Source organism: Pistacia vera, unplaced genomic scaffold, assembly GCF_008641045.1.
Source record: "Pistacia vera cultivar Batoury unplaced genomic scaffold, PisVer_v2 Contig248, whole genome shotgun sequence".
Lineage (NCBI taxonomy): Eukaryota > Viridiplantae > Streptophyta > Magnoliopsida > Sapindales > Anacardiaceae > Pistacia > Pistacia vera.
In genome coordinates, this window is record NW_022196055.1 from 936526 (window position 1) to 952393 (window position 15868).

The following is a 15868-nucleotide window of genomic DNA, read 5'->3' on the forward strand; positions in this document are numbered from 1 at the left end:
GGAGACTTCCGAGAAGCAAAAGAAAGCTCTTGAAGCGGACCTGGAAATGTCCCAAGGGCGGGTCACTTCTTTAACTAAAGAGATGAAGCGACAAGAGTTGGGGATCGAGAAAAAAGCTGCTGACTGGTCGATCCAATCAATTTATGCCCTGAGGCCAAAGAACACAACCATAAACCTTACCGACCTCTAAGATGATTACCAGAGGATCCTTGACTCTATGGCGCAAACCGATGATGAGGCGGATCAAGGACTTTATCAGGAAGACGATCATCCGGAGGGACATTTTCTGGAGGACCTAGCAACTGACCAGGAGGTTGGCGACCAGCTTGGGGATATCGAGGTCGCATCGGAAGGGCCTAGGGACGAAGACCAATGATTGCTTCTGCCTCTACTTTTCCCACAACTTTGCTTATCTGTCTTTGCATAGTCCTCTATACTAAATGATTAATGAATGAATTTGATCACTTTTCAAATTATTTGTGAGTACTTATAATTTTTCGCACTTCACAAACATTACACATGCGAGCAGGAGGACGCGCTCCAACTATTTGCGATATTAAATTATTTGTGAGTACTTATAATTTTTCGCACCTCACAAACATTACACATGCGAACAGAAAGATAAGAATGATGCGAATAATAAAATCACATTTATACAAGATGAATTTTACTTGACATCGATCTTAATTACAAAAGTTTTACAAGGGAAACTTTACAAAGAAAAAGCGAGCTCGGAATTACTGATAATAAAGGCGAAGATGCTTAGCATTCCAAGCTCGTTGTACTTCTAAACTGTTGAGTCTTTTGAGGTGATAAGTCATCGGGCGTATCACCTTAGCGACGCGATAGGAGCCTTCCCAGTTTGGTCCCAATACTCCCGTGCTTGGTTCCCTTGTACCGAGAAAAACTTCTTTCAGAACCAGGTCACTGACCTGAAAGTCTCTTCTCCTGACTTTAGAGTCGAAGAATCTTTTTGCATGCTACTAGTAGGTTGTTATCCTCAGCTGAGCCTTGTCGCGATGTTCTTAAACTAAATCCAGACTTGCACGCATGATCACTTCATTGTCAGTTTCATTGAATAGGTCTTTTCGAAGTGAGCCAGTCCCTACTTCCACAGGGATCATTGCCTCGCAGCCATATGCTACCGAGAAAGGTGTTTCTGAAGTAGAGGTCCTCGGAGTTGTCCTGTATGCCTATAGGACTTCTGGGAGGTCGTCGACCCAATTTCCCTTAGCAACGCCAAGTTTAGCTTTCAAAGGATGCTTGATGGTCTTGTTGACAGCTTCAACCTGACCATTTGCTTGCGGACTTGTGACTGAGGTGAACTTTTTTGTGGATCCCCAACTCATCGCAAAACTGGTTGAATTCCTCATTATCGAACTGCTTCCCATTATCAGAGATGAGGGTATGAGGAATTCTATAGCGGCACACTATGTTTTTTAAGACGAAGTCCTTGAGCTTTTTGGTAGTGATCGCGGCTAAGGGTTCGGCCTCAACCCACTTGGTGAAATAATCCACTGCGACCACCACATACTTGACCCCTCCCTTTCCAGATGGCATGGGTCTAATAAGATCAATTCCCCATATGGAGAATGGCTAGGAGCTGGTCATGGTCGTCAGCTGATGGGAAGGAGCTTGCGGTATGTTCGCGAACCGCTGGCATTTGTCACACTTTTTTACAAAGTTGAAGGTGTCTTCTTGAAGTAGGAGCCAATAAGACCTTTGACGAACAACTTTGTTAGCAAGGGATCGCACAGCAGTATGGTTACCGTAGATTCCTTCATGTGTCTCCCTCATGATATAGTATGCTTCCTCATCAGTTACACATCGAAGGAGAAGGGCGCTAAACCCTCGCTTATACAATTGATCTCCTATAAGTGTGTAATGAGCAGCTTTAATCCGCATGGTTCTTGCCTCGATCTTTTCGTTGGGTAAGGTCCCATCTCGGAGATACTAAATAATTGGGGTCATCCAGAAAACTGATTCTGCTACATTCACGGCCTGTTCGGGCGAGCTGATACTACAGATCTCTATGAATCGAATAGGAATACTTTCTGGTGCATATGAGTCCAGCGAAGAGGCTATTTTTGCCAAGGCATCCACGACAGAATTACTGTCTCTAGGAATCTACGTGATCGTGAAGTGTTTGAATGGCTCGAGTGTGACCTTAGCTTTCTTCAAATAACTGATCATGTTTTCTTCCTTGGCCTGATATTCCCCCCAAGATTTGGCTAACAACTAGCATTGAGTCGCTGTGAATGCTGATCGTGGTCGACCCTATGTCTTTTGCAAACAGTAGACTAGCGAGTAATGCTTCGTACTCGGCTTCGTTATTGGTTGCTTTGAACCCAAACCGAAGAATACAGTGGATGTGAGTCCCTTCAGGACTAAGGAGGAGAAGGCATGCCCCGAGCTTTTTTCTGTTCACGGATCCATAGACATACAGGATCCAGGTCAATAGATTCTAAATGGTTTGCTTGGTGACTTCTCTGGCCTGTTACTCGGATTCCTTAATCGGTTGGTATGAAAACTCTGAAATGAAATCGGCAATAGCCTGCCCTTTAATGGTTGCTTTCAGTCTGTATTGTAGATCGAACTGACTTAATTCCATCGCCCACTTGAGCAACTTGCTTGAAGCCTCTAGTTTCTGGAGGACTTGCTTGAGTAGGTAATTAGTCAATACATAGATTGTGCGGGCGTGGAAATAAGGTCGCAACTTATTGGAGGCGATCCGTAGGGCATAAGCTAATCACTCCATTTCTGGATACCATATTTTGGCGTCCAGTAGATGTCTACTCGCATAATATACCATCCATTGGACGCTGTCTTTTTCCTGAAGTAGAGCTGCACTGATTGCATGCTGAGAGACGGACAAATACAAAAGAAGAATTTCCTGAGGGAGAGGCTTGGACAAAAGAGGTGGCTTTCCGAAGTGCTCTTTAATGCTCTGGAAAGCTTGTTCGCATTCGGGAGTCCATTCAAACTTCTTATTGGCCTTGAGTATATTGAAAAATGGCAAGCAACGATCTGTTGCCCTTGATATGAAGCGACTGAGAGCCGCTATTCGCCCATTGAGACTTTGAACCTGTTTTCAGTTGGTCGGGCTTCTCATATCAAGGAGAGCTTGGATCTTTTCGGGGTTGATTTCTATTCCCCTCTGGTTAACCATATACCCAAAGAATTTTCTCGAGGATACTCTAAACGAACACTTGAGAGGGTTGGCTACATTCTGTATCTCCGGAGTATACCGAACATCTCAACGAGATGCGCTATGTGATCTGAAGGGACATGCGATTTGACCAGCATGTCATCAACATAGACTTCCATTGATTTTTCGATCTGCTTGGAAAACATTCGGTTAACCAATCGTTGGTAAGTCGCTCTAGTGTTCTTTAGGCCGAAGGGCATAACCTTATAGCAGTACAGCCCCCGATCCGTAACAAATGAGGTATGCTCTTTATCTGATGCTTACATCGGGATCTGATTATATCCCGAGTAGGCATCCATAAAACTCAGCAACTTGTACCCGAAAGTGGCATCAATGAGCTGGTCAATTCTTTGCAAGGGAAAATTGTCATTCGGATAGGCTTTGTTGAGGTTGATGAAGTCAACGCAGGTCCGCCATTTGTCGTTAGGCTTCTTTACCAAGACTAGGTTGGCAACCCAGCTCGGGTAGAGTGCCTCTCGGATGGATCCGTTTAAGAGGAGATTATCTACCTCAACTTTCAAGATAGCATACCGCTCGAGATCCATTGCTCTTTTTGATATGTTTACGAGTCCTAAAACACTTGTAAACATGAGTGGACAAGGAATTACAAGTCCTAAAACACTTGCTAATTTGGTTGAATCAAAGAGTTTCATTCCAAGTCCTAAAACACTTGGATGGTGGAGTGTGGAAAGCATTGGAGGAGATTCGGCCCAAGCAAGTTCCGGGGAGAGAGAGCCAAGCACTTCAGCCCAAACCATCCCAAGTCCAAGCCCAACAAAGGAAGCTCAAGTCCACCAAGAGAGAAGCCCAGTGTTGAAGTGAGCCTATTCGGCCCAATTCTCATTCCAAAGGGGAAAGTCCACTTGAACCCTTATTGGATCCAATTGCAAGATCTTCAAGGCAATCTCTTACACCCTTATTAGTAGACTTGATTAGGATCATTGATCAAGTTTTGGGCTAATAAAGTGAGTTTTTTCAACTAATGGAGTGGTTAAAGACATGAACCCTAGAATTAGGGAATCATGTCCCTTTTTGCATTAAATGGGTATGGCCTAATTTTGAATGGAAGGCTTGTAATTTTTGTGTAATATTTATTTATTTTCATTTTCTTGTATTGTAATTGTTGATTACATTTTAACCTTGTAATTGCCTATATAAGGCAACTATTCTCCTTGTAAGAGTGGTTCGAAATATCAAAACTTGGTTAACCATTGAGAGAACTTTGTGTTCTTATTGAGATTTCTTTATCCAAGTCTTGGCAAGGAGATTTGGTGGTGAATCGATTCAAGTTGGTGGAGAATTCCTTTATGTTGAAGTGTCATTCTTGCCTTAACCTAAAATTGCAAGTAAGTGTGACATTTGCTTCCATTTGTGTTTGGCCGAATTTGAGCTTGAGTTTAGGGCTTTTTTTTTGCGTTGTTTGTTGTTGCAAATTGGTTGGATTTGGATCATTTGGTATCAGAGCTTAGGTTGTGAATTGGAGTAGGATTGATTGAATGAAGTTGGCCGGATTTGGAGTCTACATTGCCGGATTTGGAGTTCTTTGGCCTAAGTGTTTTCAAAATTTTTCTTGTTACAAGTGATTGAACAATTTTCTCTCTCATCAAACAGTATTCCCCAACCAAATCCCTTACACCTTGTTCCCTTCTAACCAAACCCATTGCCACCTCACCCAAACCCAACCAATTCCCTCCAAGTCAACTAACCCTTCCTTCACAACCAAACCAACCCTTAACCAAACCTTAAACCCTTAACCCAAACCCTAACCCTAAACACAAACCCTAAACCCTAAACACAATTAACTAACCTAATCTCATCTCCATAAACACCATTCCTTAGCCTAATCACAAAAACACTATTCATAGAACACTATTCACAGAATACTTACACTAACCAAAATCACCAAAACTCATACACTTGACCTTTCCCTCCCATTTTCCATTTTTCTTTAACATTCAAAAAGTTACTGTTCATCCAGAGTTACTGTTCACAGTAGCTAAACTTTCAAAATTCATAGCAAACAAGTCCCCTTCTCCCCAATTCCACCCAACACCATGGAAAGTGCCAACAAAAAAATTCAAGAAGAACTTGATGAAGTAAAGAGAAATATGTCAGCATGATGGAATTGATGGTTAACATGTCTAAGGACATTGCCACCTTTCACAACCCAAACCCACCTTTGAGGAAACCCCACAACCACCCTCACGGGATGGTCGCCCACACTACCACTTGGACGATTGTAAGAGGCTTCAATCTTTGCCAGAGCTTCCATCCAATATCAGATTTGTTAATGTGGATGGTTGTACTGCATTAGAAAGATTATCAAATGTTTTAGGATTATGTAATTTGGAGTTGTCAACAATTTCATGCCTGAACTGCTTGAAATTAACCCGCTGCAATAGTAAGCCATTTTATGCTGAACGAACCCTTGATAAGGTTAGTCTTTTTTCTTTATATCTGTTAGTCTATTAGACATTATTTGACAGTATTGCATCATTTATTAGTATTTGTTCTTTTTGGGTACAGGCAGTGTCAAATAAGAGAGATATTTGACGTCAATAAGAGGCAAAGCAGTTCCAGAACATGGATGTGTTTGTTTGGTTGTTCCTGAAAGTAAAATTCCAGAGTGGTTCAATCATCAGAGTGAGGGTTGTTCAATTACAGTAGAAAGGCCTCCATATATTTATAACAAGGGTAAGTTTGTAGATATGTTATGTGTTCTGTTTTTGCTATCCCTAAGACATCCGCCTCTAAGCAATAGTCAGTATCACTGGGACATTTGATCTCATGTACTATAATGTTGATTTCTATTTTGGTCCCGATCCCTGTATTCGCTTTAAAAAGGAGTTCGCCGAAGTTGTGTCACACCATCTTTGGATACTATATTTTCCTCGTCACCATCAAAAACTCAAAAAATCTAATCGTTCGAAACATGATCGTGTGGGTTTTGGATTTAATACAAGCGGGATTGGAGATGAAAAGGTGTGGGTTCTGTCCAATATACGAAATGATGTCAAAGAGTTTTAGAAAATAACGAGCTCCAATCATGATTTTGGAATTTGAATGATCTTATTAGATGATCTACTAAACGTCATGCTAGTATGATGGAGCTAATTTTGTGTGGGAATTAATTGCTTTGTATAGGCTTTCATGTGTGTACATTTCCTTGTAGGAAAGTTGATAATGTTGATGTCGGACATTATTATTTGAAATAGTAAGAATACTGGTACAGCAGAGAGCAAGAGTGAATGAAAGGGAATTAAAACTTAATGTATTATTCTCTTTCAACTAGGGGTGAGCACAGGTAGTGGGTAGAACCGGAACCTGGGATAAGAACCGAAACCGGAACCAAAACCGAAACTTACCCGGAACCGGCACTATGTGGGTGGTTCCGGTTCCAATTTTTTGAAACCGATACTGTGCGGTTCCAGTTCCGGTTCTTGTGTGTGGGGAACCAAAACTGGAACCGGAACCTGTAAAAAGGGTACCCTGTTTGGAACCTATAGGGGGTACCCGGTTTGGAACCGATTTTTGGAACCTATTTGAAACCTGTTTTAGACCTGTTTGGAACCTGTTTTGGAACCTGTTTTAGAACCTATTTGGAACCTGTTTTGGAACCTGGACTGCAATTAAATATTTGTTAATGTGAATAATGGGGGTTTCTATTATTTTACATATAAAAAAATTTAAAATAGAAAAAGTTAAATTTTCAAAATAACCTAATTAAATAATATACTAATACAATTATATTTATTACATATAAATTACACCATATTAAAACTTTATATATTAATACATTAATATTAAAGTTTTGATTAATTAGGTAAATAATTGGAATTATGATCCAATTAAAAGTGTTTATATTTTTAATGTTATTAAAAGAATTATTTTTGAATAAAATAGTATATTTGATTGAATAATAATACATTTGGTTATTTATTAATTATCAAGTTCTAAGTATATCTATAATAAATTAGTAATTAATTAATTATATATGATAAATTGATAAACATTAATAAATTTAATTACTAGTTAATATCATACTTAATCAATTTAATATTACATTATAGTTAAATGATTACTTAATAATTATAATTTTATAACATTTAATTGATTTATAGTATAATTAATTACAACATTACATTAATTGATTACTACTTAATTAATTGACTTATAAGTTATACCATTTAGTATATTACTTAATTAAATAAAGAAATTTAATTAATTATAGTATTATATTATAGATTTATAGTATAATTACTTAATCAATTATAACATTTCATTATAAACATAGTACAACCTTAATTAAATGATTAAAATTTTAATTAATTATAATATTATATTAAAGATTTATAGTACGATTACTTAATAGTTAATTCACTATAACATTACATTATAGATAATTACATAGTTAATTATAACATTACATTATTAAATGATTACTTAATGATTATGACATTATATTATAAATATTAGTAATTACTATTTACTACATAAACATTAGCATAATACTTAATTAAATGATTAGAAATTTAATTAATTACAACATTATATTATAAATTTATAGTACGATATTATTGTAACATTACATTATAATTAAATGATTACTTAATTAATTAATATTCTATTATAAACAAATTAATTATAATATTTTATTAAAGACTTATAGTATGATTACTTTATTCATTGTAACATTTTAATATTTCATTATAGTATGATTAGTTAATTACATAATTAATTATAATATTACATAATTAGATGATTATTTAATTGATTATGACATTATATTATAAACATTAATTAAAACAAATGATTACTTAATTAAATGATTAGAAATTTAATTAATTAAATATTACATTATAGTTAATAATTACTTAATTAAATTATAATATTATTACATTACATTATATTATGATCACTTTTAATTATAGTATTACTAGTTAAATGGTTAATTAATTAGTTATAAAGTAATTTACTACATTATTATTTGTTACATTACATAATTAAATGATAAAAATTTAATTAATTGTAACATAACATTAATATCTATAATCTGATTACTTAATTCACTATAACATTACATTATAGTGTGATCACATAATTAATTATAATAGTACATAATTAAATAATTACTTAATTGATATAGTTATGATATTATGTTTTAAACATTAGTAATTTTAATTTACTACTAAACATCAGCACAATACTTAATTAAATGATTAGAAATTTATTAATTAAATATTACCTTATAAACATTTCATTATAAACATAATTAAGCATTATATTATAGTTAAATAATTACTCAATTAAATTATAACATTATTATATTACATTATATTATGATTACCTACTTAATTATAGCATTACATAGTCAAATGATTACATAATTAGTTATAAATTTATAACATTACATTATAAATATTAGTAATTTACTATATCATTATATTGATAATTAAACGATTAAAAATTTAATTAATTATAACATTACCTATATATTTATAATATGATTACTTAATCAATTATAACATTTTATTATAAACATTAGTATATTAATAAATAATTAGAAATTTAATTAATTATATATTAAATTATAGCTTTATAGTATAATTACTTAATTCATTATACAATTACATTATATTATTTAGTATGATCATATAATTAATATAACATTACATAATTAAATTATTACTTAATTGATTATGACATTATATTATAACATTAGTAATTTACTAATTTACACATACTTAGTTAAGTGATTAGAATTTTATTCATTATACATTACATTATAAACTATGGTATGGTTACTTAATTAATTATAACATTATATTATAAACAATATTACAAACTTAATTAAATGATAAATTAATTAATTAAATATACATTATAATTAAATAATATATTACTTAATTAATTATAACATTACAATTTACATTATAGTATGATCACTAATTAATATAACATTCACAATTAAATGATTACTTATTTATTTAATTAATTATGACATTATATTATAACATTAAACATAAGTATTAATTAAATTATTAGAAATTTAATTGATATAACATTACATTTAAATAATTACTTAAATAATTATAAGTATTTATAATATACATTATAGTATGATCACTTAATAATTATAACATTGCATATAATTTAATAATTACTTAATTAATTACCACATTATTATTACATTATAAACATTACTAATTTATAATATTAAATTTACTAAATTATAATTAGTAATATAAATACCCAATTGGCCAATTATAACATTAAATTAATCAATTTATAAACATTAATAATTTATTAATTATCAATTTATAAACATTAATAATTTATTAATTTATCAAATAGACCCCTGCCAAATTAACAACTATTGTAAACTAATGTAATGGGGTCTATTAATTTATCAAATAGACCCCTGGCAAATTACTAATAGACCAGTGACAATGTTAGAAATTAGTATAAAAATGGGTATCATGTAATTTACATTTACAATCAAAGCAAAATACCCAATTCGATTAGGGTATCTCAATTGACAAATTCTTCCTTCTCCTTCTCTCTGCGACTCTGCTGTTCTTCTCCGTGTTGGCTACTTTCTGGTTCTTCTCCATTCTCAAATTGAATGATTTTGGTGAAGTTATTTGATGTGAATTGGGATGAATAATTGTTTGTGTTTTGGTTTTGATTGACGAATTTTATGTGAATTGTGATGAATTGATTGAATTTAGGTGTTGCTTAGAGATTATATATTATGAGTTACATTGGACACAAATGAATGAATAATCAAAATTTTTTAGGGGTGTATTTGTAAACTTTTAAGGTATTTTTGTCATTTTTTAAACTAATAGGGGGTAATTGATTTTTTACAGGGTACCCGGGAAAGGAACCGGAACCTGCATTTTAGGTTCCGGTTCCTTGAATTGAAGAACCTGTACTGTGCGGTTCAGATTCCGGTTCCCTTTTTTGGGAACCTGCACTGTGCGGTTCCGGTTCCAATTCCCTCAGAAAATACAGGGTACCCGGAACTGCTCACCCCTACTTTCAACAATGGGATTAAATAGTTACAAGATACAGGCTTGTTCCTAAAGTTTAGGAACTAGAATGACTAATTACAGGAAGGAAAGATTATAGGAATCATGTACAACTAAGAAATATACAAAAGAGGAAATAAAATATACAAGAGGAGAGAATGTAAGAGACTGATAGAAATGATTTTGTAACACTCCCCCTCAAGTTGGTGCATAGATGTCACACATGCCTAACTTGTCAAGACACCGACTAAATGCTTGACTAGATACTGCCTTAGTTAGCACATATGCAAGTTGATCTTCAGACCGAACATGAGACACCTAAATGATTTTTGCTTCCAGTTTTTCCTTGATGAAATGTCTATCAACTTCAACGTGCTTAATTCGATCATGTTGAACTGGATTATGAGCAATATCGCACGCTGCTCATAGGACCGACCTGCCGAATATGTAAATCTTGCATTAAATTCCTGATCCATAATAATTCACATATTCCTTTAGCCATCCCTCTGTATTCAGCCTTAGCGCTAGATCTGGCTACAACCTCTTGCTTCTTACTCTGCCAAGTAACTAGATTTCCACCCACAAATGTGAAATAACCAGATGTAGAACTTCTATCATCAACTGATCCAGCCCAACCAACATCGGTATACCTTTTAATATCCAAGCTACTCCCTTTTGTAAACATAATACCCTTTCCAGGAGATGACTTTAAGTATCGCAAAATGCGAATAACAGCATTCATATGGTCTTCTTTTGGGGAATGCATGAATTGACTGACAACACTTAATGCATAAGCCAAACCTAGTCGAGTATGTCCAAGATATATTAGTCTGCCTACTAATCTCTGATAACGTTCTTTGTTAGCAGGGATTTGATTCGAATCCATACTTAGTTTCAAATTTTCCTCCATAGGAGTACTAACTGGACTGCAAGCAAACATTCCTGTTTCATCTAATAAATCTAAGGCATATTTCCGCTGAGATAAGAAAATACCTTTCTTCGACCTTGACACCTCAATTCCTAGGAAGCACTTCAATGGACCCAGATCTTTCATTTTAAATTCTTGAGCGAGATGTCTTTGTAACGCAGCCTTCTCTTCTGGATCATTTCCTGTCACTATCATGTCATCAACATACACAATAAGAGCAGTGATTTTCTCTTTATTATGTTTCAACAACAGAATATGATCCGAGTTACTTTGTTGATATCCAAAAACCTTCATAGAGCTAGTAAATCTGTCAAACCAGGCTCAAGGAGATTGCTTTAAACCATACAAAGACTTTCTCAATTTGCAAACCTCTTNCATTTTTCTTTAACATTCAAAAAGTTACTGTTCATCCAGAGTTACTGTTCACAGTAGCTAAACTTTCAAAATTCTCATAGCAAACAAGTCCCCTTCCTCCCCAATTCCACCCCCAACACCATGGGAAAGTGCCAACAAAAAAATTCAAGAAGAACTTGATGAAGTAAAAAGAAATATGTCAAGCATGATGGAATTGATGGTTAACATGTCTAAGGACATTGCCAACCTTTCACAACCCAAACCCACCTTTGAGGAAACCCCACAACCACCCTCACGGGATGGTCGCCCACACTACCACTTGGACGATTGTAAGAGGCTTCAATCTTTGCCAGAGCTTCCATCCAATATCAGATTTGTTAATGTGGATGGTTGTACTGCATTAGAAAGATTATCAAATGTTTTAGGATTATGTAATTTGGAGTTGTCAACAATTTCATGCCTGAACTGCTTGAAATTAACCCGCTGCAATAGTAAGCCATTTTCAATGCTGAACGAACACCTTGATAAGGTTAGTCTTTTTCTCTTTATATCTGTTAGTCTATTAGACATTATTTGACAGTATTGCATCATTTATTAGTATTTGTTCTTTTTGGGTACAGGCAGTGTCAAAACTAAGAGAGATATTTGACGTCAATAAGAGGCAAAGGCAGTTCCAGAACATGGATGTGTTTAGTTTGGTTGTTCCTGAAAGTAAAATTCCAGAGTGGTTCAATCATCAGAGTGAGGGTTGTTCAATTACAGTAGAAAGGCCTCCATATATTTATAACAAGGGTAAGTTTGTCGGATATGTTGTGTGTTCTGTTTTTGCTCTCCCTAAGCATCCGCCTCTAAGCAATAGTCAGTATCACTGGGGACATTTGATCTCATGTACTGTAAATGTTGATTTCTATTTTGGTCCCGATCCCTGTATTCGCTTTAAAAAGGAGTTCGCCGAAGTTGTGTCACACCATCTTTGGATACTATATTTTCCTCGTCACCATCAAAAACTCAAAAAATCTAATCGTTCGAAACATGATCGTGTGGGTTTTGGATTTAATACAAGCCCGGGATTGGAGATGAAAAGGTGTGGGTTCTGTCCAATATACGAGAATGATGTCAAAGAGTTTTACAAAATAACGAGCTCCAATCATGATTTTGGAATTTGAATGATCTTATTAGATGATCTACTAAACGTCATGCTAGTATGATGGAGCTAATTTTGTGTGGGAATTAATTGCTTTGTATAGGCTTTCATGTTGTGTACATTTCCTTGTAGGGAAAGTTGATAATGTTGATGTCGGACATTATTATTTGAAATAGTAAAGAATACTGGTACAGCAGAGAGCAAGAGTTGAATGAAAGGGAATTAAAACTTAATGTATTATTCTCTTTCAACTAGGGGTGAGCACGGGTAACGGGTAGAACAGGAACCTGGGATAAGAACCAAAACTGGAACCAAAACCGAAACTTACCCGGAATCGGCACTGTGTGGGTAGGTTCCGGTTCCAATTTTTTGAAACCAACACTGTGCAGTTCCGGTTCTGGTTTTTGTGTGTGAAGGAATTGGAACTGGAACTGGAACCGGAACCTGTAAAAAGGGTACCCTGTTTGGAACCTATAGAGGGTACTCGGTTTGGAACCGATTTTTGGAACCTGTTTGGAACTTGTTTTGGAACCTGTTTTGGAACCTATTTGGAACCTGTTTTGGAACCTGTTTTGGAACCTATTTTGGAACCTGTTTTGGAACCTGGACTGCAATGAAATATTTGTTAAATGTGAATAATGGGGGGTTTCTATTATTTTACATATAAAAAAATTTAAAATAGAAAAAGTTAAATTTTTAAAATAACCTAATTAAATAAATATACTAATACAATTATATTTATTACATATAAATTACACCATATTAAAAACTTTAATATATTATAATACATTAATATTAAAGTTTTGATTAATTAAGTAAATAATTGGAATTATGATCCAATTAAAAGTGTTTTATATTTTTAATGTTATTAAAAGAATTATTTTTGAATAAAATAGTATATTTGATTGAATAATAATACATTTAGTTATTTATTTCAATTATCAAGTTCTAAGTATATCTATAATAAATTAGTAATTAAATTAATTATATATGATAAATTGATAAACATTAATAAATTTAATTACTAGTTAAATATCATACTTAATCAATTTAATATTACATTATAGTTAAATGATTACTTAATTAATTATAATTTTATAACATTTAATTGATTTATAGTATAATTAATTACAACATTACATTAATTGATTACTACTTAATAATGACTTATAAGTTATACATTTAGTATATTACTTAATTAAATAAAGAAATTTAATTAATTATAGTATTATATTATAGATTTATAGTATAATTACTTAATCAATATAACATTTCATTATAAACATAGTACAACCTTAATTAAATGATTAAAATTTTAATTAATTATAATATTATATTAAAGATTTATAGTACGATTACTTAATAGTTAATTCACTATAACATTACATTATAGATAATTACATAGTTAATTATAACATTACATTATTAAATGATTACTTAATGATTATGACATATATTATAAATATTAGTAATTACTAATTTACTACATAAACATTAGCATAATACTTAATTAAATGATTAGAAATTTAATTAATTACAACATTTATTATAAATTATAGTACGATATTATTGTAACATTACATTATAATTAAATGATTACTTAATTAATTTAATATTCTATTATAAACAAATTAATTATAATATTTATTAAAGACTTATAGTATGATTACTTTATTCATTGTAACATTTTAATATTTCATTATAGTAGATTGTTAATTACATAATTAATTATAATATTACATAATTAGATGATTATTTAATTGATTATGACATTATATTATAAACATTAATTAAAACAAATGATTACTTAATTAAATGATTAGAAATTTAATAATTAAATATACATTATAGTTAATAATTACTTAATTAATTATAATATTATTACATTACATTATATTATGATCACTTATTAATTATAGTATTACTAGTTAAATGGTTAATTAATTAGTTATAAAGTAATTTACTACATTATTATTGTTACATTATAATTAAATGATTAAAAATTAATTAATTGTAACATAACATTAATATCTATAATCTGATTACTTAATTCACTATAACATTACATTATAGTGTGATCACATAATTAATTATAATAGTACATAATTAAAAATACTTAATTGATTATAAGTTATGATATTATGTTTTAAACATTAGTAATTTTAATTTACTACTAAACATCAGCACAATACTTAATTAAATGATTAGAAATTTATTAATTAAATATTACCTTATAACATTTCATTATAAACATTAATTAAGCATTATATTATAGTTAATAATTACTCAATTAAATTATAACATTATTATATTACATTATATTATGATTACCTACTTAATTATAGCATTACATAGTCAAATGATTACATAATTAGTTATAAATTTATAACATTACATTATAAATATTAGTAATTACATTCATATATTGATTAATAAACGATTAAAAATTTAATTAATTATAACATTACCTATATATTTATAATATGATTACTTAATCAATTATAACATTTATTATAAACATTAGTATATTAATAAATAATTAGAAATTTATAATTATATATAAATTATAGCTTTATAGTATAATTACTTAATTCATTATACAATTACATTATATTATTATAGTATGATCATATAATTAATATAACATTACATAATTAAATATACTTAATTGATTATGACATTATATTATAACATTAGTAATTTACTAATTTACACCATACTTAGTTAAGTGATTAGAATTTTATTCATTATACATTACATTATAAACTATGGTATGGTTACTTAATTAATTATAACATTATATTATAAACAATATTACAATACTTAATTAAATGATAAAATTAATTAATTATAATATTACATTATTAATTAAATAATATATTATTAATTAATTATAACATTACAATTTACATTATAGTATGATACTAATTAATATAACATTCACAATTAAATGATTACTATTTATTTAATTAATTATGACATTATATTATAACATTAAACATAAGTATTAATTAAATTATTAGAAATTTAATTGATATAACATTACATTTAAATAATTACTTAAATAATTATAAGTATTTATAATATACATTATAGTATGATCACTAATAATTATAACATTGCATATAATTTAATAATTACTTAATTAATTACCACATTATTATTACATTATAAACATTACTAATTTATAATATTAAATT

The 15868-nt window shown here is 31.2% G+C and overlaps 2 protein-coding genes across 2 annotated transcripts; one reads left to right on the forward strand and one right to left on the reverse strand.

Annotated features, from left to right (window-relative positions):
* Positions 1 to 10642: 10642 nt before the first annotated feature.
* On the reverse strand, positions 10643 to 11886 carry LOC116132056 (uncharacterized mitochondrial protein AtMg00810-like). The gene is made up of 2 exons (XM_031417731.1): positions 11792 to 11886; positions 10643 to 11477 (listed from the first exon to the last, which is right to left on the reverse strand). The coding sequence occupies exons 1-2, from the start codon at positions 11884 to 11886 to the stop codon at positions 10643 to 10645; spliced, it is 930 nt and encodes a 309-aa protein (XP_031273591.1).
* Positions 11848 to 12942, forward strand: LOC116132072. Its single transcript, XM_031417752.1, has 2 exons — positions 11848 to 12053; positions 12145 to 12942. Exons 1-2 carry the CDS (start codon positions 12030 to 12032, stop codon positions 12688 to 12690), a joined length of 570 nt encoding a protein of 189 aa, XP_031273612.1. The 5' UTR covers positions 11848 to 12029; the 3' UTR covers positions 12691 to 12942.
* Positions 12943 to 15868: the final 2926 nt, after the last annotated feature.